This window comes from Microtus pennsylvanicus, chromosome 5 (genome assembly GCF_037038515.1).
Source record: "Microtus pennsylvanicus isolate mMicPen1 chromosome 5, mMicPen1.hap1, whole genome shotgun sequence".
Taxonomy (NCBI): Eukaryota; Metazoa; Chordata; class Mammalia; order Rodentia; family Cricetidae; genus Microtus; species Microtus pennsylvanicus.
Window position 1 is genome coordinate 98,272,549 of NC_134583.1, and position 25,791 is coordinate 98,298,339.

At 47.6% G+C, this 25,791-nt stretch overlaps 1 protein-coding gene and 1 long non-coding RNA gene across 6 annotated transcripts in view; one reads left to right on the forward strand and one right to left on the reverse strand.

The window, feature by feature from the left end:
• Positions 1 to 25,791, forward strand: part of Prune2 (prune homolog 2 with BCH domain) — a 253,641-nt gene that overhangs the window by 147,887 nt on the left and 79,963 nt on the right. For all 5 annotated transcript variants that reach the window (XM_075973642.1, XM_075973646.1, XM_075973641.1 and 2 more), the window contains exons 8-10: positions 1,682 to 1,837; positions 7,502 to 14,021; positions 14,402 to 15,164. In XM_075973642.1, coding sequence (XP_075829757.1) covers positions 1,682 to 1,837; positions 7,502 to 14,021; positions 14,402 to 15,164 — 7,439 coding nt within the window. The remainder of the gene's footprint in view (positions 1 to 1,681; positions 1,838 to 7,501; positions 14,022 to 14,401; positions 15,165 to 25,791) is intronic.
• LOC142850292 (uncharacterized) lies at positions 1,803 to 5,448 on the reverse strand. Its single transcript, XR_012910676.1, has 3 exons — positions 4,780 to 5,448; positions 3,101 to 3,303; positions 1,803 to 2,651 (listed from the first exon to the last, which is right to left on the reverse strand). It is a non-coding gene; the product is annotated as an uncharacterized LOC142850292 (long non-coding RNA).

Genomic DNA, 25,791 nt, shown 5'->3' on the forward strand with positions numbered 1-25,791 from the left:
GAGATCCTGTTTCAGAAAAGAATTCCCCAGCCAATTCATCCAAGTTTATCTTCAGGAATTTGAATGGAAACTAGCAATAATAGTAAAAAATAAAATTGTAGAGCTAGTTAATCAGATATGAGTGTTGAAGCACAAGCCTGACAGCCTGTGTTCAATCTCCAGAACCCACACCAAAGATCCAGATGTGAAGGCACACATCTGTAATCCCAGAACTCCTTCAGCAAGATGAGATGTGGAGATAGGACAGGTTGAATGTTCACAGGACAACTAGCCTGGAGTTTGCCGAGCAGCAGCAGAAACAAGAGACCTGCCCAGCAAGGAAGGAAAGAACTGACTCCCCAAAGTTGTGCTTCGACATCTGTACACATGCGCATGAGAGCACACACACACACACACACACACACACACACACACATGTGCATGCACTCGTGCACACCTACAATGCTGTATTAACTACTTCTGTTGCTGTGATAAAACACCATAACCAAGCAACCTCCAGAAGATGTTCCAGAGGGACTGAAGTCCACTGTGCTGAGGAAGCATGGCAAAGGGAGCAGGGAGCTGAGAGAGCACAAATCAGGGTGAGCAAACTGAATGTAGGGCAAGCCCTGTCCCCCTTTCTCCAGACACCTCCTAAACTTCCACAATGGCAGCACCAAATGGGGACAAACTGAGCAAATACCTGAGCCTATGGGGAGCATTCTCATTCACTCAATCTACTATGGGCACCCCCCACCCCCAAAATAAATAGTATTATAAGATAGGAGTATATCAGAATACATCATGTATGAAGATCAGGAAACAGAAGATGACTTTACTATACTTCTTGAAGGCAGGCAGGCAGGCAGGCAGGCAGGCAGGAAGGAAGGAAGGAAGGAAGGAAGGAAGGAAGGAAGGAAGGAAGTAGAATGGAGCTGCGGGCAAGCCTGCTTTTTGTCCCGCCCGGCTCCCACATGGTTAGCTTTACACCCAAAATAACAACACACAAACTGTATTCTTTTAAACACTGCCTGGCCCATTAGTTTCTGCCTCTTATTGGCTAGTTCTTACATATTGCTTAATCCATTTCTAATAATCTGTGTAGCACCACAAAGTTGTGTCTTACCAGGAAAGATTCAGCATGTCTGACCTGGTGGCTGGCTCCATGGCATCTGACTCCACTTCCCTTCTTCCCAGCATCCTGTTTTGTTTACTCCGCCTACCTAATTTTCTGTCCTATCAAAGGACCAAGGCAGTTTCTTTATTAACCAATGAAAATAACAATAGACAGATGACCCTCCCACATCAGAAGGAAGGGAGACAATCACACAGTCCCCTGGTGTATGAAAAGCTTCTTGCTTTTCTAGTGACAGACTGAGATTAGAGCCAAAAGAAATTCTTATATGGGTATCGTAAAAGATGAGATGTGCTTTTCAACTACTTGATAAATATTTCATAAAAATATACTCCTGTCTAAAGGGTTGATAATAAAGGCAGAGACATCTTTCTTCCTTGGTTCGGGAAACAAATCAGTCAAGTGTATTTTAAGCCAGAACATGGATGTTTCCGAAATTTCTCAAAGCATTTATTTCACTTGCCTCTGGTGATAACTATCTGTCCTGTTGCATCACAGGCCTGAGTTGATGTGCGGCCGCTGTGAAGCAGGCAGTTTGACACTGATCACACACGCCTATCGTTTCAGGACTGCCTGTTTCATAGCAACATCACCAGTGACTTGAAAGCCTTCACAGACAAGTTTGGTTTTGATGTCCTCATCCTGATCGCGAGCTACACCTTGGAGGAGCAGCAGAGACAGCAAATCGCGGTGTACTCCCAGAACCTGGAACTGTGCAGCCAGGTGAGCCCTTCCTCGGTCTGTTTCACTGTTGGTGAGCTTCTGGAATTCAGGACATGTGCTAAGAAGTAATAACAGACTGCTGTCTTCTAAGAAATAGGCCCCCCAAGAGATAGAGTCCTGATACTGGACTTGTAGGGAAATTGGGGCATATCACGCATTGTTTCATTTTAGAAAGGCTGCTAGTCCGTTTCGTGTTGCTGACAAAATGCCAGAGGCCAGGTACTTTTTAAAGAAGAGACATTTGTTGGCTCACAGTTCTTGAGACGGGAAAGCAGGGCATGGACTTGTGCCCTGATGCGGCATGGGCTTTCTCGAGGACAGCATCGCAGAGAGAACCTGGAAGCAAACGTCTAGACTTGCTTTGTGACAACTTATTCCCGTGAAAATCGATACAGTCCCTTGAAGCTTTCATTAATCCTCCTTGTCACCTAACGACCTTCTGCTAGCCCCACTTCTTAAAGATTCCACCCCATCAATACTGTCACCACCATGTAGGGAGCCAAGCTTTGAGTGTGCAGACCTTTGCACGGTGACACAAAACCATAGCACAACCTCACAACTGTTCCCCTTATAGACTGAACCCATAAAGAAAACTACCAGCTCTTTCTCACCCAAATGAAGGCGAGTCTGCCTTTTCTACACTGTTTTCTTTTGAGAGCATTCCCTGGTGATAACCAATCTAGCCACTGTCTCAATATCCATGTGGTGCCCGGTGTTTAGAACAAATGATCTGATGCCTTAGCAAACACAGTGAAGGTGCTCAGGTAAGCAGCTGGATCTTGTAGAGTGAGAGTTGAGCCTTTTAACACAAAACCTTGAAAATAAAAAGAAGAAGAGGAGGAGGGGAGGGGAGAGAAGGAGGAAGAGGAGAAGAAGAAAGCTAATCACAACAGGTCCTGGATTTATGAGTCCAAATAGTTATTATACTTAATAACTAACATTGAGATTGATGTGGATATAATGACTGGTTAACATGAACCTCACTAGCGAGTCAGAGTCCTTGGCTACCACGCGTGGTGAGAGGCAAAGTCTCCACTTTCTTTTTCAGCATCTCCCTGTGTCCTCTCAAGCTCCATTCGGCTCCTTCACGATGACTGTATCTACTCTCACTGCTTTCTCGAGTTCAGATAAGAACATGATACCCCTGCCATGATGCACTTTGTGTCCCCTGCACTGACCTGCATACCTGTGTGTGTCAAATCGCCACTGTGGCTTTCCCAGGGCTAACACACTATGTGTTTGGACCCAAGGGTGCGCTATTACCTTTCTTGTCGCGGTGACAGAACCCTTGGCAGAAGCAAACGAATGGGAGAGAGATTTCCTCTGGCTCATGTTTCAGAGTTACTGTCCATCATGACAGAGAAGGCATGGAAGTTGTGGCAAGTGGGAGCTTGGGACGTGCTTTATCACACTGCAACCGGATCAGGAAGAACATGACCAGATAAGAAGCAGGGCTTCCCTGCGACCTACAGGCCAGTGCCCACCAGTTAGACCGTGTCTAAAAAGTTCCATAGCGTCCCCATACCAGCTGGGGACCAGGGATTCAAGTGTCTGAGCCCGTGGGGGATATTTTACTGCCAAACCATAACAAAGGGTAGATTTTACCCTTTTTGCTCATAACTTTGTAGGTAGAAGACATAAATTGTCCACATGTCTGCTATCTTAGTTTTCAAAGCACTTTTGGGAGCAGACCCCTTTTCCAAGTCATTTTGAAAGTAAGCTTCTTTAAGCAAAGGAAGTGGTCAAAACCCTGGAGCCGGCACTTCCTCTTCTCTCCTCACCCCACTGACAGTTTCAAAAGCAGCTCCTCTAAATTCCCAGCAACCCAAAGGGGACAGGCTCTGCACCACAGGGTCCTTCTTTATCTTGTGGTCACAAGGTGAAGAGTCCACCTCTGTGGTTCAATCACAGAGTTCAAAATTCAGGTCCCCTCCCACCAGCAGAGAGGTGTTGATTCACCAGTCCTTCCCTAGTTTTTGTTTTCTTATCAACAAAGCTTGAAACAAAACAAACAGCCACACAGTATCACTGTGAGAAGAAAAGAACCTTTGGGCGTGACACACTTACAACTGTGCTGTGTTGCCGCCGATTACCATCAAGGCCGTTGCGGTGGCTTCTGGCTGTGACACACAACTGTGCTGGTATGGATAAGCACTTGGCAAAAGCCTCTGTTTTATCATCAAGGCCATTTCCACAGCTTCTGAGGCTATTCTCTCCACCATCATTTTTAACCCCTGTTAATCCTGTAGGGCTTTTTCTTTCTTTTTTTTTCTAACAATAACTTATTTAATTTTATGTGCATTGGTGTCAGATCCCCTGAAACTTGAGTTACAGACAGTTGTAAGCTACTATGTGGGTGCTGGGAATTGAACCTCGGTCCTCTGGAAGAACAGTCAGTGCTCCTAACCACTGAGCCATCTCTCCATCCCCATGTAGGGCTTTTTCAAAAGCTCAGCATGGCAAAACAATCCTTGTGTTCCCTAAACTTCCAAGTGCTGCAGCCTGGGCCTGGCCTGGAGCTGGCTTTCTGGCTCAGTGTCCCTCCGCCTCCTAGGTGCCTTTGTCTGCTCGGATTTCCTTGTCACTTCTCCTTAGGGCAAGAAGGAAAAGAAGGGGCCTGAGTGCCATGGGGAGGCTCAACCTGTGGCCCTTTCCCTCTCTCACCTCTTCCTTTGCCTTAACACTCCATCAGGGCCAGGCCGGAGCTGGCTTCCTCTCTGATTCAAATGCTTGGTCAGCACCCAGGGATTCTGCAGACTCACATATCACAGCTGTTGGAAGATGGTGCTATATTACACTTAGGAAAGGCTTTGGGTGATTTTAAAGACAGTCACCGGTGACTCCCAGAAACCAGTGAAATGGAGAAGCTGACTAATCTAAGTGTTAAGTTGAATGGGGTTGGAGAAAGAGCTGGTGCCAGACTAAGCTGGGTACAGTGGTACCTGGGTCTCAGTTGCTGGTGCTCTTCTCTGTAGACAGATGGACAGTTTGACTTTTGTGGGCTGCAGGTCCAGCCCCGTCCGTAGACAGCTGGTGCTCTTCTCTGTAGACAGATGGACAGTTTGACTTTTGTGGGCTGCAGGTCCAGCCCCGTCCGTAGACAGCTGGTGCTCTTCTCTGTAGACAGATGGACAGTTTGACTTTTGTGGGCTGCAGGTCCAGCCCCGTCCGTAGACAGCTGGTGCTCTTCTCTGTAGACAGATGGACAGTTTGACTTTTGTGGGCTGCAGGTCCAGCCCCGTCCGTAGACAGCTGGTGCTCTTCTCTGTAGACAGACGGACAGTTTGACTTTTGTGGGCTGCAGGTCCAGCCCCGTCCGTAGACAGCTGGCCCAGCATGGACAAAGCCCTGAGTGCAGTCACGTGACCAGTCAGCCTGGAACGGTGGCCCACACTTGGTAGAGACTGGGGAGTTGACTCTCTTGGGAAAGTACTTGCCTCACAAAAAACTGGACAGGGTGCCACAGGCTTATCGTCCCAGCCCTGGGAAAACAGAGACAAAGATTCCTGACCCTTGCCAGCTGTCCAGCCTCGCCAAATTCGTAGGCTCTGGGCCAGTGAGAGATCCTGTCTCAAAAGCGTGGATGGCATTTCTGAGAATGACACTATAGTTGTCCTCTAGCCTCCAAAAGAAAGCATACACACGGGCATGTGCACGCACACACACAGGCACACACAGGCACACACAGGCACACACACACATGCACACATGCACAGGCACACATGCACACACATGCACACACATATGCACACATGCACACATGCACACATGCACACACATGCACACACACACATGCACACATGCACAGGCACACATGCACACACACAGGCACACGTGCACACACATGCACACACGCACATGCACACATGCACAGGCACACATGCACACACACATGCACACACATGCACACACATATGCACACATGCGCACACATGCACAGGCACACATGCACACACACATGCACACACACATGCACACACACATGCACACACATATGCACACACGCACACACGTGCACACACATATGCACGCACGCACACACGCACAGGCACACATGCACACACATATGCACACACGCACACACACGCACACACATATGCACACATGCACACACGCACAGGCACACATGCACACACGCACACATGCACACACACATATGCACACACGCACACACACATGCACACACACATATGCACACATGCACACACACATGCACACACACATATGCACACATGCACACAGGCACACATGCACAGGCACACATGCACACATACACACATATGCATACATGCACACACACACACATAAATAAAATATTTTAAGGCCACCATTCTCAATCCCCAGGTCCCATTTGCATGTTTTATATGCTATGTCAATCTGATCAGCATTTCTGACGTCAGTCTAGCCATGCCACATCCACCCTCCAGGCCTTACCGACAGTGCTCACATCCTGTGCCCAAACGCAGTCTGCTAATGGTGGCTCTCACCCCTCATCCAAAAAAACTTCTTTTTGCAATAGACGGAGATCATTATAGAAAGCACAACTGGTCAAAATCCATAGACCAAGTGACTGTGTGGTACCCATCAGCAATTGATACACTACAAAACAACCCCTACACCTAAGGCTCAGGGAATGTGGAATGGCGGGTGCATGTGTGCATGTGTGTGCGTGCGTACGTGCATGGATGTGTGTGTGAAAACGGCAGAACCAGAGGACCAGCATGTCTGCTGTGAGCTTATCTCCCATGTATGACAAGGAAGCTCTACCCACGCATCCTCAACAGTGTGGTTGCCTAAATAAGACCCAAACCATGACACCACCAGCGGAAATGCTAAAGTGCATGGCAGAAAGCTCACAAGATCCCAGCCCCAGAAGAAGAGATGGAGGCAATATGTGATTGCTGAGAGAGGGAGAATCAGTAACTTGGGGTTTCTACTTCTGCGATGAAACACCATGACCAAAAAAGCAAGTTGGGGAGGAAAGGGTTCATTTAGCTTGCACTCCCCCATCACTGTTCATCACTGAAGGAAGTCAGGACCGGAACTCAAATGGGGTAGGAACCCAGAGGCAGGAGCTGATGCAGAGACCATGGAAGGGTGCTGCTTACTGCCTTGATCTCATGGATTGCTTAATCTTCTTTCTTATAGAACCCAGAACCACCACCCCAGGGGTAGCACCGCTCGCAATGCTGGGCCCTCTCCATCAATCACTAGTTAAGAAAATGCCTTACAGCTAGAACTTATGAAGACATTTTCTCAGTTAAGGTTCCCTCCTTTTGGGTAACTCTAGCTTGTGTCAAATTGATATAAAACTGGCTAGGACAATCAATCTTTCGAGAAATGAGCCCCCTGATTAGTTATCTATCACCGAGTGACCATCTCTAAAAATGTACATATATGAAAAACATTAAATGGACTCAGCAAGTTATAGTTCTATATTTACTCATATATAGTGTATGGGTTCATGGCAAAAAATAAAGAAGAAAGGCAATAGATTTGAGAAGGAATGGGGAAATGGAAGGAGTTGGAGGGAGGAAAAGAAGGTGAGGAATGATGTTGTTATAGTACACATATGTGAAAATACACAAATTTTTAGTGAAAAGCTGAGAAAGACAAAATGCCAGGGATGTCTCCACACTCACACACCCTTGTGCCTCCCTGTAGATTTGCTGTGAATTGGAAGAAAGTCAGAACCCTTTCCTGGAACTGGAGCCATTTGAATGTGGCTGTGACGAGATCCTGGTATACCAGCAGGAGAACCCTTCTGTGACCTGTGACCAGGTGGTTCTTCTTGTCAAGGAAGTCATCAACAGGAGGTGTGCAGAGATGGTCTCTAACAGCCGGACATCCTCCACAGAAGCTGTGGCAGGCAGCGCGCCCCTGTCCCAGGGCTCCTCCGGGATTATGGAACTCTATGGTTCTGACATAGAGCCACAGCCCAGCTCTGTGAATTTCATAGAAAACCCTCCAGAGCTCAGCGATTCTAACCAGGCTCAGGCAGATGTCAACATAGACCTTGTTAGTCCCGACAGCGGCTTGGCCACCATCAGGAGCAGTCGTTCGTCCAAGGAGAGCTCAGTGTTTCTCAGTGATGACAGCCCTGTGGGAGAGGGTGCTGGGCCTCACCACAGCCTTCTCCCAGGATTTGACTCCTACAGCCCCATCCCCGAAGGGATAGTTGCAGAGGAACACAGCGAACACTTTGACCTCTTCAACTTTGACCCAGCACCCATGGCTTCTGAGCAATCCCAGCCATCTTCCCATTCTGCAGACTACTCGCCAGAAGACGGCTTCCCCAACAGTGATTCATCAGAAGGAAACCTCTCCGCGGGGCCCAAAGGACTTGGTGAGATGGGGATCAGCAAGTCTAATTACTCCTCCAGCTCACTTTTGTCAGAGACCGGGAAAGACAGCCTTGTGGAATTTGATGAAGAGTTTGTCCAGGGACAAGAAAGTTCAGGAGATAATTCTGAAAGTAATTTAAGCCTGACATGTTTTGTGGGAGACGGACCTTCCTCCCCGCCACGGCTGAAGAATATTGCGAAGAGGATCCCACCAACACCTATGAACAGCTTTGCAGAACTCTCACCGTCAGCCGAAGCGCCAGCCCCACTCTATCCTGAAGGTATGATCCAAAATGCCATAGACGCGACCCACCTGGGGCCGCCTCAGACCCGCACACGGTGCAGCAGCTGGTGGGGTGGCTTAGAAATTGACTCGAAAAATATCGTGGATGCGTGGAGCCCCGGTGAGCAAGAGCCTGTCTTCCAGAGCCCTGAATCCTGGAAAGAGCATAAGAACGGCCCCGTTGAGAGGAGAACCTCGGATTCCGCCTTCCAACCGCAAAGTCTCGGATTCCCAAAGTCAGATCCCTGGGAATCTGATTTTGGTCAGCCTGAACTGGGCAGCAAAGATACGCATGACCAGGAGGAGGAGAGCTTGAAATGTCAGCAGCCACCCACAGAGATGCCGCATTTGACAGATGCCTCTCCTCAAGGGACAAACCACCTCATAGAAGACTTCGCTGCTTTATGGCATTCAGGCCACTCCCCGACAATGATGCCCGAGCCCTGGGGAAATCCCTCGGATTCGGTTGACACTGCAGTCTCGGTGCCATTCCCGTCCTGGGGTGCATTTGATAAGAAAAACAACACCGAGACTCTAAACAGCACTTGGAATCTTCATCCCACTAACAACGAGATGCCGCCTGTACAGGACCCGAATGAGTGGGCTATGGCCAAAAGCGGGTTTTCTTTCCCTGCTGCAGACCTACTGGACAATTCCCTTGTTGAGGTCAATGCAGATGCTGCTCCAGAAATCTGGGGCAATATGAGCAGCGGCCCTAAGGATAATATTCTTACATCTGGAAGCCCCATTTCTGATCTGGGTCAAACGTGGAATACTTCTAAGCTGCCAGGGGAAGACCAGAATGGTTTGGTGGATGCGACAGCCAGAAGGAGGGTATATGGGAAGGAAGGTTCCTGGAGCCTCTTTGAGGAGAGTGTTAAGAAAAGAGGGTCAGATGTATCGGCTCCTTGGGAAGACTCCTTTTTGTCATACAAATGCTCTGATTACAGCGCATCCAACCTAGGAGAAGATTCAGTCCCATCCCCCCTGGACACCAACTACTCCACCTCTGACTCTTACACGTCGCCAACATACGCTGGAGATGAAAAGGAAACGGAAAACAAGCCATTTGCTCAAGAGAATGGTTCTGAGGCCAAAGACACTAACTGTCTTGCAGAGGATGTTGAGTCTCTCGCAACGTCACCCCAGCAGTCTCAGAGAAATCGAATTGGTTCCGGTCCCGGGCACTTAGACATGTGGGCATCACCTCCTGCAGACGATACACCTGAAGGAAATGGCGCTCATCCTCCAGATAAAGACTTACTCAAGATCGAGCGTGCAGAAGACGAGCATGCTTCCAGGGAGGACGATGGAGGGGAGAGCAGCCCATCCAGTTACGATGACCCCAGCATGATGCAACTCTACAACGAGGCAAACCGGCAGCTCACCCTTCTCCACAGCAACACCAACTCACGCCAGGCGGCCCCCGACAGCCTTGAGACATGGAACCGAGTGGCTCTGGAGGACACACAGTCCACCGCGACCATCTCGGACATGGACAACGAACTGGACTGGGATGACTGCAATGGGGGCGTGGCTATCAGCGGCGACGGTCAAGCAGAAGGTTACATAGCTGCAAGCACTGAACCGGAAACCCGGTTCTCAGTGAAGCAGCTGGAACCCTGGGGCACAGAGCATCAGGAAGCAAACCAGGTTGACTGGGACCTCTCCGCCTCTGCCGAGCCCACTGGGGACACTGGTCCCAGTGAATACCATATCCTGAATGAGAAGAGTGGGCAGTTAATTGCAAACAGTATTTGGGATTCTGTCATGAGAGATAAAAATATGCCGACATTTAGATTACCAAGCCCACCCAGTACTACAGATATGGGGCAAAGCACTTGGCCTCCTGAAATTCCCGGGCACTCAGTAAATGATAAAGACAGTCCCATGTTAGAAGCCTCTGGATTCAGTGAGTCAGCAGCACTTACATCTCACCCTGATGACCAGAACATGTGGACAGAGTCCCAAGGTGACACAGCATCCTTGGTGACCAGGCCGGAGAGTCCAGAACGTGTCACACAGTCAGACCCATGGACTGGCCGTGCTTTCGGACAGAGCGAAAGTGAGATTGAAGGCCTGGGAGCCTCTAGCAGTGGGCATCTCAACAAGGAGGCAGCGGTAGGCTCCGGGGTGGAGGGGAAAGAGCCCAGTGACCAGGCAGTGTCTTTTTCAGCTGCATTTAAACACCAAGAAATCTGCAGTGCATCAGGCAAAATCAACTCTCTTCCAGTCACTTCCGGTCCTCAAACGGAGGGACCAGAGGAAGCCTTAGAAGTCGAGAAGGAGCCTTATACACTAGACTCCTTTGCTGTGCAAACAGAGACACCCACAAGTGATTTGCAGACAAAAGAGACCCATGAGGACTCTCTCATGGATGTCAGAAATTCAGGTGAAACGGGCACAACTTCCGGTAGGATTCTTCTAATAGAAAATATGCCTTTATCTGATATGGAACTTGAGAAAACTGAAGCCCGCAATCCTCTGGAGTCAGGAAGAGTGGATGAAAAGCTGCTTTATGAGTCTCCTCAAACCTTGGACGATTGGAACGGCGCTATAGATAGTGACGTGTGGGACAGTCACATAAGTTATGAGGCGACTGTGAATCCTGCAGGCCATGGCCCTGAGAGCGGCTTCCCAGAAGCTCTTTCCCCAGGAAATTATGACAGAGACAGCCTCTCCAGTGAATATACTCATTCAAGTATGTCGAGTCCTGATCCAAATGAGTCTCCAGTGGCTTTGCCCTGGACCCATGGACCCAATACTGAACTTCAAAAAGAGGATCAAGAAGACAGGAGCAAATCGATTCACCAAGAACCGGAACAATTTGCCACCGAATCCCAAGCAAAAGTGGTTACTGAAATGAGGGACTTTGCAGAAAACAGACAGGATGGGTTGGGAAAGTTGTCTGATCACAGGGATCCTAAATTTTCCGAGATTCCAAGCGAGCCCATCAACAATGACTCCTCATCCTCTTCATCCAGCCTTGGAACGGATAAATATCCAGAATATTCTTATGCATATCAGGGAGGAAGTGTAACGATTAGCCACCAAGAGAAAAATGAACTTGACTTTCTGGAAATTGCGCAGCCAGAGGACACTAGCATCATATCCACAAGCTCAGGTTCCGACAATGATGGTGGAGGTAATGGAGAGTTGGTGGAGACGGAGCTCCATTTGGCCACCTGCCAAGTTTCTCAGAACGAATCCGGGGCTTGTGATTTGCAGCATGAACCCGAGTTCTTGACCACAGAGGATCCCAAGTCTGAATTTTCTATCTTTGTGGATAGTTCAGAGCCAAGAGAGAAAGAGAACAAGCCAAACCCATTCTGTGACGGTCAACAAAGCAGCCCTGGTCAGTGGATCTTGTCACCACTCCTGCAGACTGGCACACAGGACACATCTGTGGAGGTCAAAGCTGCAGAAACAGGGAGGATGGGAGATAGCATGTGGCAGGTGTCTCCCAAGCCTGAGCCCCGGGATGGAGACCCTGCTAAGTTGGAAATGCTTGGCTTCTCAACCGACAGCAGTGAGTGGTGGGCCAGCCCTCTACAGGAAGGGAGACCAAATGTCAGCACATCTGCAGCGCCACTGTCTGACTCAGAGGGGGAGTCTAACTTAGAGGCGACATCTCCAGTCTTCCAGAATTCGGGTCCCTGGGGCGTACCCACTCAGAGTGATAGTGAACCTGTGGACACAGACACTACTAATCCCTTCCGTGGTAAAGTGAAGTCACCCTTTCTATATAGCAATGGGGACAAGTCACATGAGAAACTTTGGAACATTCAACCAAAGCAGCTCGATTCAGATGCCGACCAGTTCAGTCAGCTCGTAATACTGAACCAAGTTAAAGACGAAGATGCAGGCCAGCAAACAGCCGTGCCCTCGACTGCTGACGACCTTCCTGCGGAGACTCGCACCCAAGAACAGCGTCAGGAACCTGTGCTCTCTGTCTGGGACCATGCAGACCCAGCATTTACTAACAGAGATGAAAATGGATGCATCAGCCCTGGGGTTTCTCCCACTGAGTGCCAACAAGAGAACTGGTGGGGACAAGAAAAATCCTATCCCTGCCAAGTGACACACTCAAGCACGGTCACAGAAAATCTCCCTGCAGTCAGTACTCCCACAGAGCTGACAGAGAAGTCGGGTTCTGAATGGGATAACCCCAGCCCCGGCGAGCCCCAGCCTAACTTTGTTCCAGATATTTTACATGACAACTTCCAGGAGGGTGGACAACTGGCCTCGTCTTCCCCTGATTTGTGGGTGGACGTCAAAGAGCCTTTCACCTTTAGAGCAGATGCTGAGGATCCTGATATACTGACTCACTGCGACCATGACAGCGACTCTCAGGCCTCCGGCAGCCCTGATGTGTGCCACGATTCTGAAGGAAAGCAAGAGATGGAGACGCATGCAGGTGTTTCCCCAGGACCCGAAGTGGAGCCCAGTGAACTTTACCTCCCCAAGCCAAAGATGAATGATGAACCTACTCAGGGACCCAGGAAGGCATCTCTCCCACACAGTTCAGAACTCCACTCTGAACACACAATGCCACTGCCTCCAATCAACAATTGGATGGATATAAATGGCTCATCTAAGCCTGCCTCCCCCAAAAGTTCCCCAGAACCTTCTGATAGGCATGGGAACAACAATACAAGCTTAATGGCGTTAGAGGGAGATGCCAACCCGGAGGTGGAAGCCGTGGACAGAGGGATCCCAGGCACTGGAAATGGAGATGCTGACACTCCACTGACTCATCAGGAGGTCAGTATAGAAGGCAACGGCTCTTGGGTGTCAGAAGATCTTTGTCCTGACAGTCAGACAGTCACGGGGACCTTGCTTGACTGTGAGCAACCTTTTGCTTCTGAGAACCCTGCTGTACTGACTGACATCTTGCTAGCCTCAGACACCTGCCTGGATGTAAGCGAAGCTGCCTTTGAGCACAGTTTCAGTGAAGCCTCAGGCCTCAACACTTCCACAGGCACTATAGACGATATGAGTAAGTTAACACTATCAGAAGGCCATCCTGAAACACCAGTTGATGGGGATGCGGGGAAGCAAGATATCTGCTCATCTGAAGCTTCCTGGGGTGATTTCGAATATGATGTCGTGGGCCAGAATATCGATGAAGATCTGATGAAAGAGCCAGAACATTTCCGCTATGGGGGTGATCTTCCATTGGAAGACGGAACGCTGAAGCAATCGCTGGCACCATACACACCCCCCTTTGATCTGTCCTACCTTACAGAACCTACTGGTGATACTCAAACAGCCCAGGAAGCTGGGTCTCCAGATGATGTATCTCTGGGGAGTGACGCAGCAGAGATGTTACTTTCTGCTCTTCCTGATCAAAGGGAGGAAAACCACACTGAGACCAACGGCAGGCAGCCTAGACACCCGATGACTGTGTTGCATATTCATGAAGACCCTGAGGCTCTTTCTTCACTTGTAGGAGGACCGGGTTCCAACATAGAGTCATCACCATCAAATATTGACTGGGAAATAGAAACAGATTATTCAGATTCACCAGCAGGTGGCGCCATGAGACCACCAAACGGTAAGCAATTCGCTCCCCGCCCTCCTATGCTCGCACACATACACAAACATAGCTTCATCTTCAAGGAATCAGCATTAAATAAATTAGTGCATTTATTAAAGCATTGCTACCAATGCAAGCAGAGAAAGTAACTGTATGTCCAATCCATTGTCTAACCATCTTCAGCGTATGTAAATGTAATGGCTATATTAACCATCTTCAGTATATGGAAATGTAATTACTATGCTACGAAACTTCCCTATGCTTGAGAAAATTGAACAAGTTCACAAAAATAAAAATATGTAGCAGCTTGTCTCTTCTTAAGTGGTCCTTTGTGAAGACCACAGATTACATAGTATGTTAATTAAGCCTGTTCTCTCCGTATTGCTTTTCTATTCTAGGTGTCATCAAGGATATAGTCGAGTTAGAAGAGAACGCAGTTCCCACAAAAGGGCCCGAGCAGACAAAATTAGAGTCCAGTGAAGATAAATGGGCCGAGAAAAGCGAAGACCCCCATGCACTAGCTGTGGGTTACATACTCGTAAGCCATGAAAAGGATTCTCTATTGAAACCGGAGGCCTGGGAAGCAAGAGAAAACTTACCCGAATCAGAAAAATTATCCATAGGTTCTGGAGAAACAGAGCTACCAGAAACTCAGTTAGCAGAGGCCCCAGACACATGCCAGCCTGAGTCTCTAAATGAAGTCAAAGTTGGTTCTGCAGAGAGAATGTCTTCCGACCACAACAAGAGGGCATCTCCTGAAAGCCCTGCACAAGAGCAGAACTGGATGGTCTTGGGCCACAGTGAGGTTGCTGATCTATCCCCAGAAACAAGGGACCCCGGGTCTGGGTCTCCTGGTAAAACTATGGAGCAGTTCTTGAGTCTCAGCTTGGACAAGGGCCCCCAGTGCCAGGATCTGGGAGGAAATAGGGCTCTAGACACTTTAGCACTGGAGGAAGTCACTGCTTTGAGCAGCCAATCAAGGAAGAGCAAGAGCCGAGGTCAAGCTGGTCTAGATGCGGTTCCAGCACAGGCTGCCACCCAGGACAATGAATGGGAAATGCTTTCTCCACGGCTCTCCCAGAAAAAGAAGATCCCTCCACAGGAAATGGAGGAGGAGACAGAGTTCCTTGAGCCTAGACTCCGAAAGCCAAGACCAAATGGGTAAGCAGAACAGTCGGTTTGATTGTTATGGAAATGATTGTGTTTAGAAACCAGGGAAACAGTGAGAGGTTCTGATGTGAGGGGGCCAGGGTGAGATGTCTTTTCTGACATTTGTTAGAAGATAGAGCATCAGCAGAAGCAATTGCTAGACAACTCTCAGCAGAAGGATGATGTGCATCTAGTCTCTTCCCTGCTGACGTCGGCACCTGTGTGACTCTGAAACAGGCTGGTGTCGGCAGCCTCACACAGACATGCATGCAGGCAAAACACCAATGCACAGAAAATAAAAAATAAATAAACAATATAAAAAAAATAAATGTTTAAAAAAGAAATAGAATGTCACTGCTGCTTTCAAGATTTGGGGTGTGCTGGTAATACTTAAGATCTTTCTTTCTTTCATTTGCCCTTAAAAATAGTGAGAAAGCCAGGCGGTGGTGGCGCACGCCTTTAATCCCAGCACTCGGGAGGCAGAGGCAGGCGGATCTCTGGGAGTTCGAGACCAGCTCTGGTCTACAAGAGCTAGTTCCAGGACAGGCTCCAAAACCACAGAGAAACCCTGTCTCAAAAAAAAAAAAAAAAACAAAAAAAAAATAGTGAGAAATAAGTTAAGCAGAAGGGACGATAGCTTTTTGGCTTTAAAGTGTGTGTGATGTGCACTCTGGCGTGTATTTACGTGCCCCCCATGAATTACTTAATGCAGTTAATATGTAACTGGCATAGGGAAGACACCTCCTGCCCCCTGCTCAGTTTAGGAGCATAAAGGACGATCTATAGCAAAGGCTCTGTGACTCAGGTATTTGGAACTCTGCCTCACTCGCCCCTGACCACTTACATATTTAAAGAGTTAAGTTGGAATTCTATAGAAATCAGTGGGAGAGGCTGGATGATTTCAAGCCTTCCTCCTTCAGATTTAAATTCGGTGAACTTAATTTGTATGGGGCCAAAGTGTGTGTCCAAACAGCTCCCACGCTCACAAATGGCATTTCTTGTTCAAAGGAACAGAGGAAGTAAAGACTGTGAGGAGGATGTTGGAGGTTTTTCAGATAACCGCAAGGAGTTTTAAAATCGAAGCATTTCAGTTGACTTAATCTTTCTTTTTCCTGTCAAGCTGCTTTCTTCTAGAGAGAGCCCAGATGAGCAGCTAATAGACTCTGCACCCTCCCCTCCAGGGCGTCACCCTCCCCACTCAGCTTCTGTAGGGAGGAGACTTCCCTCCCCACCTTTGCTGCCTTTACCTGATCTATTCCAATGCATTTGAAATGTCCTCCCTGCTGGTTTTTTGAGCACACATTGGTGTCTATGACAGGATAGGAAGAACAGCTCGGTGGCTGAGCCCTGTTTCACACGCCTGAGACCCTGGGTTCAATCCCTAATACCACAAAACAGCCCAAGACAAGGCTAAAGGCCTATGGTCTAAAGGGGAGCCTAGGTCGGGAGCCTTTGGAGAGTCCGGTATTAGGGATGAGGCCCCATCCCCAGCTGCCTTCAGAGTTTCTTTCCTGAAATTTAGATCCTGACTTAAGCTTGAGAACTGTTGTTCTTAGAGGTGAAGAAGCCTGGACTCTAAAGAGTGAGACCTAGACAAGGGTGCAAATACTAGTGACCAGCGTTAGCTCTTGTGCACAGGCCCACTGCGAGCATTTGCTGCCCCCTGGCTCCTCGGCACCGTGTGCGTGGCTTCAGTTTGTGTGCTGTCAAGTTTTATACCACCTGGGTACAAGCTAGAATCATTTTGTAAGACTGAACCTGAACTAAGAAAATGCCCCCACTAGATTGGCCTGTGTGCAAGCCCGTGATGGGGAACCTCCTTCAGCTTTGAGAGGCTGGACCAGGTTGAGGCATGGCTTTAGGGTACCAAAAAGCCACGGTCCCGCCCGCTCGCCCCTCTTTTCCTGTGCTGCACACCTGCATTTTGGACCCCTGTTCCTGTTCTGTGAGTTTTCCCTTATAATAAAGGAAAACCTTAGACTACCTTGTTTGGAGCTAATGTGGGATGATTTGTGTCGTGCCCCCCCCCCCCGGCCACCTGACGTGTTCTGATGCATTCGGCTTCATCTGGTGCCCAGCACGACCCCCACCCCTGTGGCGTTCCCGGTTTGCCAGCCCAGGCACGTTTCTCACCGGCTCACGGCCCATCTGCCACATGTTGGAGTAACATCTGTTGGGGTTCAAGCTCGACTCAGTTTGCACATTCCAGGGTAGGAGAGTGAGGATTAGAATCATTAAGCAAAAGAAGCAGAGATATGAGAGAAATAAAAGACAAAAACGCAGAACAGCACTGGGAGGGAAATTCAGTGAATACTGAACCTACGGTGTTTATTTTCCACAAGCTTATATACTTCACTCCAAAAGGGGAGAGGGAGGCAACAGACCTCATTGACGTGTTATAAGGAATAGACTTGAGTTCTCTGACCTTTAGTTGAGGTGGAGCGGATCCTCCTCTCTACCCAAAACACTAATTAACCACACCCTAGATGAGGATCTCTTGTTTGTAGCCGCACCTGTTGTCAACAACTTTGAAAGAGCAAAAATAAGTTCAAACTCTGTGACCTTCAGTCAAGGTGGATCAGACTCATCGCGTTGGTTCTCTTTGCTCCCGTGGGTGTCACGAAACAAGATTCTTTGACTTGGTGTTGGATAGGGCGGGCACAGAAGAGCCTATTTGGTAGCAATAATTAAGCATCCTCTAAATTGTAATTTTCTTCCCTCCTTCCTCTCCCTCACTGGTCCTCTCCCACCCCCATCTTGGATCCGCCCCTCCCCCCCGCAACTATGTCTTCCTGGCTAGTCTCATGAGAACAGACCTTCCAGTAATAAGTGATTGCACAAGAATGTCATTTTCTTTCGTCTACCCAGTTGCTGTTTGAGACGGGACAAGCCTTGCTGGTCCTATTTCCCACCCCGACTGAGTAAAGTGAGCAAACAGGCTGCCAACGCCATTAGCAAGAAAGGAATGGTGAAGTGGAGACTTGACTTCTGTCTCTCATTCCCATCCCAGGGCTTCTCAATAAAAGCACAGCCACCCGGAGACATTTTCTTTTCAACGTCTGTAGTTCGATTTATTTGGAGTCCCCCATTGCCCACTGAAAGGCTTGAGTCATTGTGTGATGAGATGTTTTGAAAGTGGTTGAGTCAGATCTTGCTCCTGTCTGCTCAGTCTTGTCACCCCCACCCCCAGCTCCTTCCAGTGCCTGAACACAGATTTCTCATCATAACGGAGAGGGCTACTTCCGTGATGGCTGTTTCCTGCTGGGGTTGTGTGGTTCCAGCTCAGGGCACGGGAGGACAGAAAGAAGCCAGAGCCCGTCAGTCTTCATTTCGGTTTGTAGACGTGGTGTTTTATGCTCAGTACTTTACAACAACGAGAGAGGTGGCTCTGGTGCCAAAATGAGGTGGCATGAGAGCTCATGCCACGTGGCTGCTCCAAAGGAGGAAAAGCCCAGAATTTCCCATCTGGGCTGCTGGCGTCTAGCCTGTGGGAGAGTCCAAAGTGTACCCCTGACTGAACTTGAGATGCCGGGTGAGTGGCAGAGCTGCCTTCAGAGGAAAAGCTAACGGAAACTGATAGTATCGAGGAAGATGAGACAGCCCGACTTTCTTTCTAAATTACATTTGTCTGTCTGTCTGCTTGCCTGCCTGCCCGCCATGCATGCCACAACGCACATGGAGAAGTCAGAAGACAACTTTGGGAAGTTGATTCTCTCCTTCCATCATGTGCCCCCTCCAGGGGGGGGGTTGAACCCAGGTTTTTGGGGTTGACTGCAAGCTCTTTTATCCACTGAGCCATTGCACCAGCCCCAACATCATGGCTTCCTAAAGCAGGACGTCTCGTTATAATAGGAGTAGGACACAGCAAGAAAGACACTGTATTATATTTTCAAGTTAGGAAATTTCAAGGTAGATTTAATCCAGTCCCATTTACAAAGGCGGCGGAAGAGCGTGAGGAGCTCACACTGAACAGTGCAGTGGTTCGGGCACAGTTTAGTGTAGCTGATAGCGAGTGCCCTGGCTCCAGGGGTGGAGGGAGAGGCAGCCAGAACCCAGTAGGATTTAGGCCAGGGAGAGCAGCGAGAAGAAGGGTAACTAGGAGAAGGAGTTCGGCTAGTCTGAGCGGTACCCGCCAATTACTGAGGGTTGGGGTCTGGCCCAGATATTTCCAGGTTCTTAGTCTCTTTTCCAAATAATTAAAATAAGTCTACAGATTTGGAAACAGAACAAACAAACAAAAACAAGGTGACTTCATTTGGAGCACAGTGGTAGTACAGACGACAGGGGAGGGCACTCTCAACATGGGCAGCAGGGTACAGGAATGAGGGTACCCAGGGACCCCAGGTTTACAACCTGACGTCTCTCCTGTGAGAACTAAAGAAAGGAAGGCATATATTCTCCTGGTTGATTGATAGATTGGTTCATATAGTTAGTCTTTCCACTGTCCATGTCCCTTCCCAGAATGCATCTGATTTTAATCATAAGTACAATAGTTGTAAGATAGCAAATAGGGGGTTCTCCCTAAAGGTTTACTTGAAGAATTCGGTTTGCCTTACTTCATATGGATCCAAAACCGATTCAGGCTGCATTGATCACTCCTAGTTTTCTGAATACATTGGAACTATACTTGATTAGAGTCTATCTAAATTTGATTGTTATTAGAGCCAGAGAAACCTGTGTTGTTCTTCAAAAATGGCAGTATATGTAGTCTGAAGAAAGTGAAGGAGCCAAGGGGCTTCTGAGGTTGCCATTCACCTTATTTGGCAAGGGGTGTGTCTGAGCCACTGTTCTGTTGCTGTAAAGAGACACTATAATTACACTAAATTTCTGGAAGAAAGCATTCATTTGAGGATCTTCTTAAAATTTCAGAGAGTGAGCTCATGACCATTGTGTTGCAGAGTATGGCAGCCAGCGGGCAGGCAGACATAGCACTGGAGTAGTAACTGAAAACTTACAGTTGATCCATAAGCAGTAGGCAGAGGGGGGGGGAGGAAGGGAGGGAGGGAGGGAGGGAGGGAGGGAGGGAGGGAGGGAGGGAGGGAGGAAGGAAGGGAGGGAGGGAGGAAGCACAAAACCAAAGGGTCCAGGCTAAGCTAGCACCAATACTTGTCTGCTTCACCTGAGAAGGGAGCCCAGTAAGTTTGTCCTCCTCTCCCTCCCTCCACTCCCTCTCTCCTCTCCCTCCCTCTTTCCCTCTCCCTCCTTCCTCTCATCTCCCACCAGAGCCTTCATTGGTCAAAACCACCTGGAAGTCAGAGTGTGCAAGAGCCTGCAGGGAGAAGGTGGGAAAGAGGAGCTAAAGAGGCAAACAGATGGTGTCCTGCACGGTGGCCTCGGCCTCCCAGATGCACAGGGACAGGAAGGCACCTGATCACTGAACTGCTCTCTAGTGCCGAAGGGGGTTTCTTCCCAGGACTTGTGGGAGTCCTTATGGCCGGGCGGTGGTGGCGCACGCCTTTAATCCCAGCACTCCGGAGGCAGAGGCAGGCGGATCTCTGTGGAGTCCTTATGGAACAAAGGCCAACAAAAGGCAGGATTAGAGAATTTAATCTACAGGTCCCAAATCAGCAATGATTTTGTCCCTTCCATTTGCTAGTGTCTAGAGACATTTGATTGACACACTGAGGTAGGCGATGCCCTCTTACAGTGGTAGGGAGGAAGGGTTCTGTGACAGCCCACATCCTCACAGCCCCACATGCCAGCTGGAGAGCACGTCCCATCCCGCTGCCTCGCTTTCTTCCACTTCCGACTTCTTGTTTTCCATCTGAGGAGAGCTCCTATTCATTGATTTTGTTGATTTTGTTTCTGTCCCCATCTGTGAGACTGTAACTTCCAAGAAAGCAGAAATCTGGTTTGTCTTCTGAAGCATAATACCCCTGATGCTTGGAATAAGGCCTGCCAAATATTAAGTGCCTTGCAAATTTGCCTGATTGAACAAACAGAAACAAACAAACAAACAACAAAATAAAAACCATTTGTCCAAGATTATTGTTCACCTCTCTCCCCCTTCATTCTTTTCCTGAGGTGGGGTCTCATTGCACAGCCATGACTGGCCTATAACTTGTCATACAGACCAAGCTGCCCTTTAACTTGAGTGATCCTCCTGCCTCCGCCTCCTGGCCGCTGCGATCACAGGTATGTGTCGCCAAACACAATTTGTTTTTAATGAGTGTGAAATTTTCAAGTCGTATTATTCCCTTTTCCAGAGGGGATGTGCTACATTCAGTTTGTGGATAATAGCACCTTTCTTTCATAAAGTTTAAAAAATCCTTCCTCTTGTAACAGGAGACCATGGTTACTTACTTCCTGGTGCTCCTGAACTTCCGTCCACTATAATTCCTCCCAGATTTTAGAGCCCATTAACTTTCTTAAAGTGTTGTTATTCATTTGACTCAACATCATCGAGAAAAATAGGTTTACCAGGTTAGGGCTTTCTCGGTCGCCAGTTGTCTGCTTGTCTGCTTCATGGCTGTTACTCTCTTCAACCTAGGTGTCCCTTTCCTTGTTGGAAAAGAGCAATCATTCTACTTCATCATCTTGCACACTCTCAAATCCAGCAGCAGGTGAAAATATGTAATCTTAAAAGACCTTTCAAATTATACCTTTAAAAACTCAATTCATTAAATAACCATTGGAAGGTAGCCATCAGACTCTGAGAAAATAATGTCAACTCTATTGGAGAATGTGAAGTCTAGTGTGTCCTTTCTGCCGATACAATAACCAGAATATAATTTATTGCATTTAAGTAGTGATTCTTTTTTAAAAAAAGTAACTGCTTCCATATAAAAATAAATGAATACCTTTACTCAAGTGCTAACACTGAGACAGGACTACTTCACCTTGGTACAGCCTGGGAGAACATTCTGCCAGATAGAGGGAAATGTTGCTAGCATTCTCATTTAATACAACATTACTGAACAGTTTTTGTTGTTGTTGTTTGTTTTTGTTTTTTTGGTTTTTTTTTTTGGTTTTTTTTTTTTTTTTTTTTTTGGTTTTTCGAGACAGGGTTTCTCTGTGGCTTTGGCTTTGGAGCCTATCCTGGAACTAGCTCTTGTAGACCAGGCTGGTCTCGAACTCACAGAGATCCGCCTGCCTCTGCCTCCCTAGTGCTGGGATTAAAGGCGTGCGCCACCGTCGCCCGGCCTGTTGTTTGGTTTTTTTGAGACAGAATTTCTCTGTGTCACAGCCTAGCTGTCTTAGAACTAGCTGTTGTAGACCAGTCTGGCCTCGAACTCACAAAGATCCACCTGCCTCTGCCCCTCACCCCCACCGAATGCTGGGATTAAAGGCATGCGCTACCACCACCTGGCTTAACATTACTGAACATTTTTAAAGTATTTCTGATTAGCCTCATGGCATAATTTAAAAGTGTAAAGATTTAAATTGTGTGCATGTGTGTGTGCTTGTGTGTGAAGCTGTGTGCGTGATTGCATGTTCTGCAAAAGCCAGAAGAGGGCTTCAGGTCCCCTGGAGCAGGAGTTACAGGCAGTTGTGAGGCCCCGCGCAGGCGCTGGAAATCAAACTTTTCTGCAAGAGTAGCAAGTGTTCTTAACCTCTGAGTCCCTAGAGGCAATAATTTAGTTCATTTCCATAGCGACTTCTGAGTTTTAAAACATACTACGGAAAACAGTTTTCAGCCCTCGTCCTGAACAAACACATTCCCCAGGCTTACTAGACTTCTCTCTATCAATACAGTGTGGCGCATCCTGACTTAGGGCACCCACCAGTTCATTAGCTGAATTTCTGCCCCCAGAGGTGACCTTGAAACCACAGTGTGGCCTTCACTGAATAAGTCACTTGCTAAGTGTTTCTCGTAACTACTCATAAGTCTAATGGTTTGTTTTGTTTTGAGACAGAGTCTTACAGTGAGACTCTGGCTGGCCAGGGGCTTGCTTGGCAGGCCAGGTTGGCCTCCAGCACACAGAAAACTGCTTGCCTCTGCCTCCCAGGTGTTCAGTATAAGGTAGACACCACCATGCCTGGAATTTCTCATCAATTTCGTAGGCTTTTAGTTGAGTAAAGATATAAAAATGTGTCCGCCTTTTCCTTTCCTTGCTGTTCCTCCCCAGCACCAGAAGGAAGTTACCAAATGCCTTTATTCAAGAAGGGGCTCAAACCTCTGGAGTCAGCACCACATTCTGCTGAATGATTTGTTTTTCAGTTGTTGGCATGGCAACTGTTAGAGATGACCCTACACTCTCCCATCAGCCTATTCTAACACAGCCCCTTTCCCTCCAAGCCCTGATCCCTTTCAAAGAGGAACAAGTTTGTATAGTGTATAGGCGTTCTAGTTATTTTCAAATTGATTTTTATGATTTTAACCATCCACATTTCCTCTCGTAATATAAATTGATAATCATAAAAATAAAGCCAACAGCTTTACAAAAGCTTTGAAGTTTTAAAATATATTTTATTTATGCCCATGTGCCTGCGTCTGCATGAGTTTATGCTTACCCCTTGCATTCTAGAACCCCAAAAAGGCTACATATGTCAGATCCCATGGAGCTGAAGTTAGAGATGATTTTGATGTGGGTGCTGGGACCTGAACCTGGCCCCCCTGCAAGAACAGTAAGCACACTGAGCTCCATTTCTCCAGCCCCCAACCTTTTGAGTTTTAAAAGTGCTTTAATTAAGAGTTGGTTTAGAGTTTGGTCACTTGCTGTCCCAGAACCAGGAGACAGGAGGACCACCATGTGTTTGACTTTGGCCTCAACAGCAGAGTGAGACCCTTTCACAAAAAAAAGAAAGAGCAAACAACAAAAAACAGTTGGACTAAAACTAATTACACTCTTTTCTGCTAGGCAAATGTCCTGTACTATTTTGCTTGCCTTGACTACGTCAGTATTTCTGCTGGCATTTTTATTTTATTATTCATTTCTGATTATTCCACTCACCCATTGATTCACGCATTCATTTTGGAGAGGGCTGACTTCGAACTTGGTACAGAGCTGCAGAATGACTTGAGCTTCTAATCCTCTTGCTTCCTCCTGAATGATGGGATTATAGGCATTCATCATCATGCCTGGTGTTGGGTACTGAGTACAGGAACCTAGGTTATCTTATAGATTTACAGTGGCATTATCATTGCTATCTGTGAGCAGGTCGACTGAGGCACCATGCAAACTTGTTTAGTTTGGTCTCCTGCAAGCTTGCTAGTAAGTGCTTTTTGCAGCATGTTCAATCTTTCATGCACCTCTGCCTTCTTATTAATGATTGTATTAATCTTGGGCATTCTGACTTTTCTAGAACTTTCTGATTTTTTTCTATAACTATTCTTCTATACATTTATGATCCATTCTATTATTTTAATCATTATTCATTACACATTAAATTGCTATCTTTTATAGATACTGTAAAGCTAGTGTGTGTGCATGTGTGTGTGTGTGTGTGTGTGTGTGTGTGTGTGTGTGTGTGTGTGTGTGTATGTCTGTGTATTTTAAAAATTTCAGGGAACTGAATCTCTTCCAAACTTGTGTGTTGAAGAAATTCAAATGCAGCCTCATTCGGGGACAGGAGCGGCAGCAGCTTTCGTGAAATGACATAAAAATCAAGGGGGATTTGTGACTCCATAACCCAGAGAGTATTTTATATTCCCAAATGCTTCTCTGCCTAGCTTCGGCTCTGACCCCAGGCACAGCAGGCTGATGCACTAGAAGATCTAGGAGGCAGGTGATCAGCCTTATTTAGATGTGCCAGGGATCACGTGACTAGAAAATGGAGGCGAATCAGTACACGCTGTTAACTGCTCCAGAAGGGAGATGCTGAAGAGCCAGAGCCGAGCATCCTTCCGGCCCTCCCGCTAGCAAGCCTCGCGTCTTCCTCAGAAGGTAGGTGGGTCCCAGTCAGACTTTAGGAAGGCTGGGCCGGGTGAGGAGGGATTTCGATGAAGACTCTTCCTGGAAGCCTGTCTGCTACTGCTGCTGGGAAGTTGGAGCGGGTAGGAGGCTGGGGAGAGGAGGCTGAATTCGGCCCGGCCCCTTGCCCCTGACACCCGAGAGCCGCAATTCATTCCGATAAAACTCAGAACCACGGGGCACGCAGGCTTTTGCTTCTTCACCCCTTTCCTGGCTGCAGGTAATTAATTATCTAACACACCTCTGCATAGCTATAATCAATTGTTATTCCTTTATATCTAGGATGAATATGCAGATAGAAAATTAGAGGGAGTGACCATTTTGAAGCTGTTGGGACTCTTAAGGGATGATACTATACTGTTTGGATGTTTGACAGGCAGACTGCCCTAGTTCACATTTTGTGTGTTTCTGAAAGTTACTGAAGCTAATATCACAACACCCACTTCTCTGTATTTCTCTGACGGATGTTGGAACATTTACAACCTACTTGATTTCTGAGCCACAGAAATAGGTCACCCTCAAAAATGGGCTTCTGCTTTTCCATTGTCTTCTTAAAATCAAGGGACAGAAGCACAATTTTATGTATGAAATATGTCAGTGTTTCACCGAGAAAGTCTATTGTGTGAACAATTAAAGTTAAAATGCCCCCTGGCCACTTTAGAGACAGCACTAGATTTCCACCTGGCGGAAGTGGGATGAGGCGCATTCCAGCCTGGGGATGGAGTACTGGTTGTGTTTTAAGGGAGAGGGGTATACTTTATATCAATTATTTATTTTTTTTATCA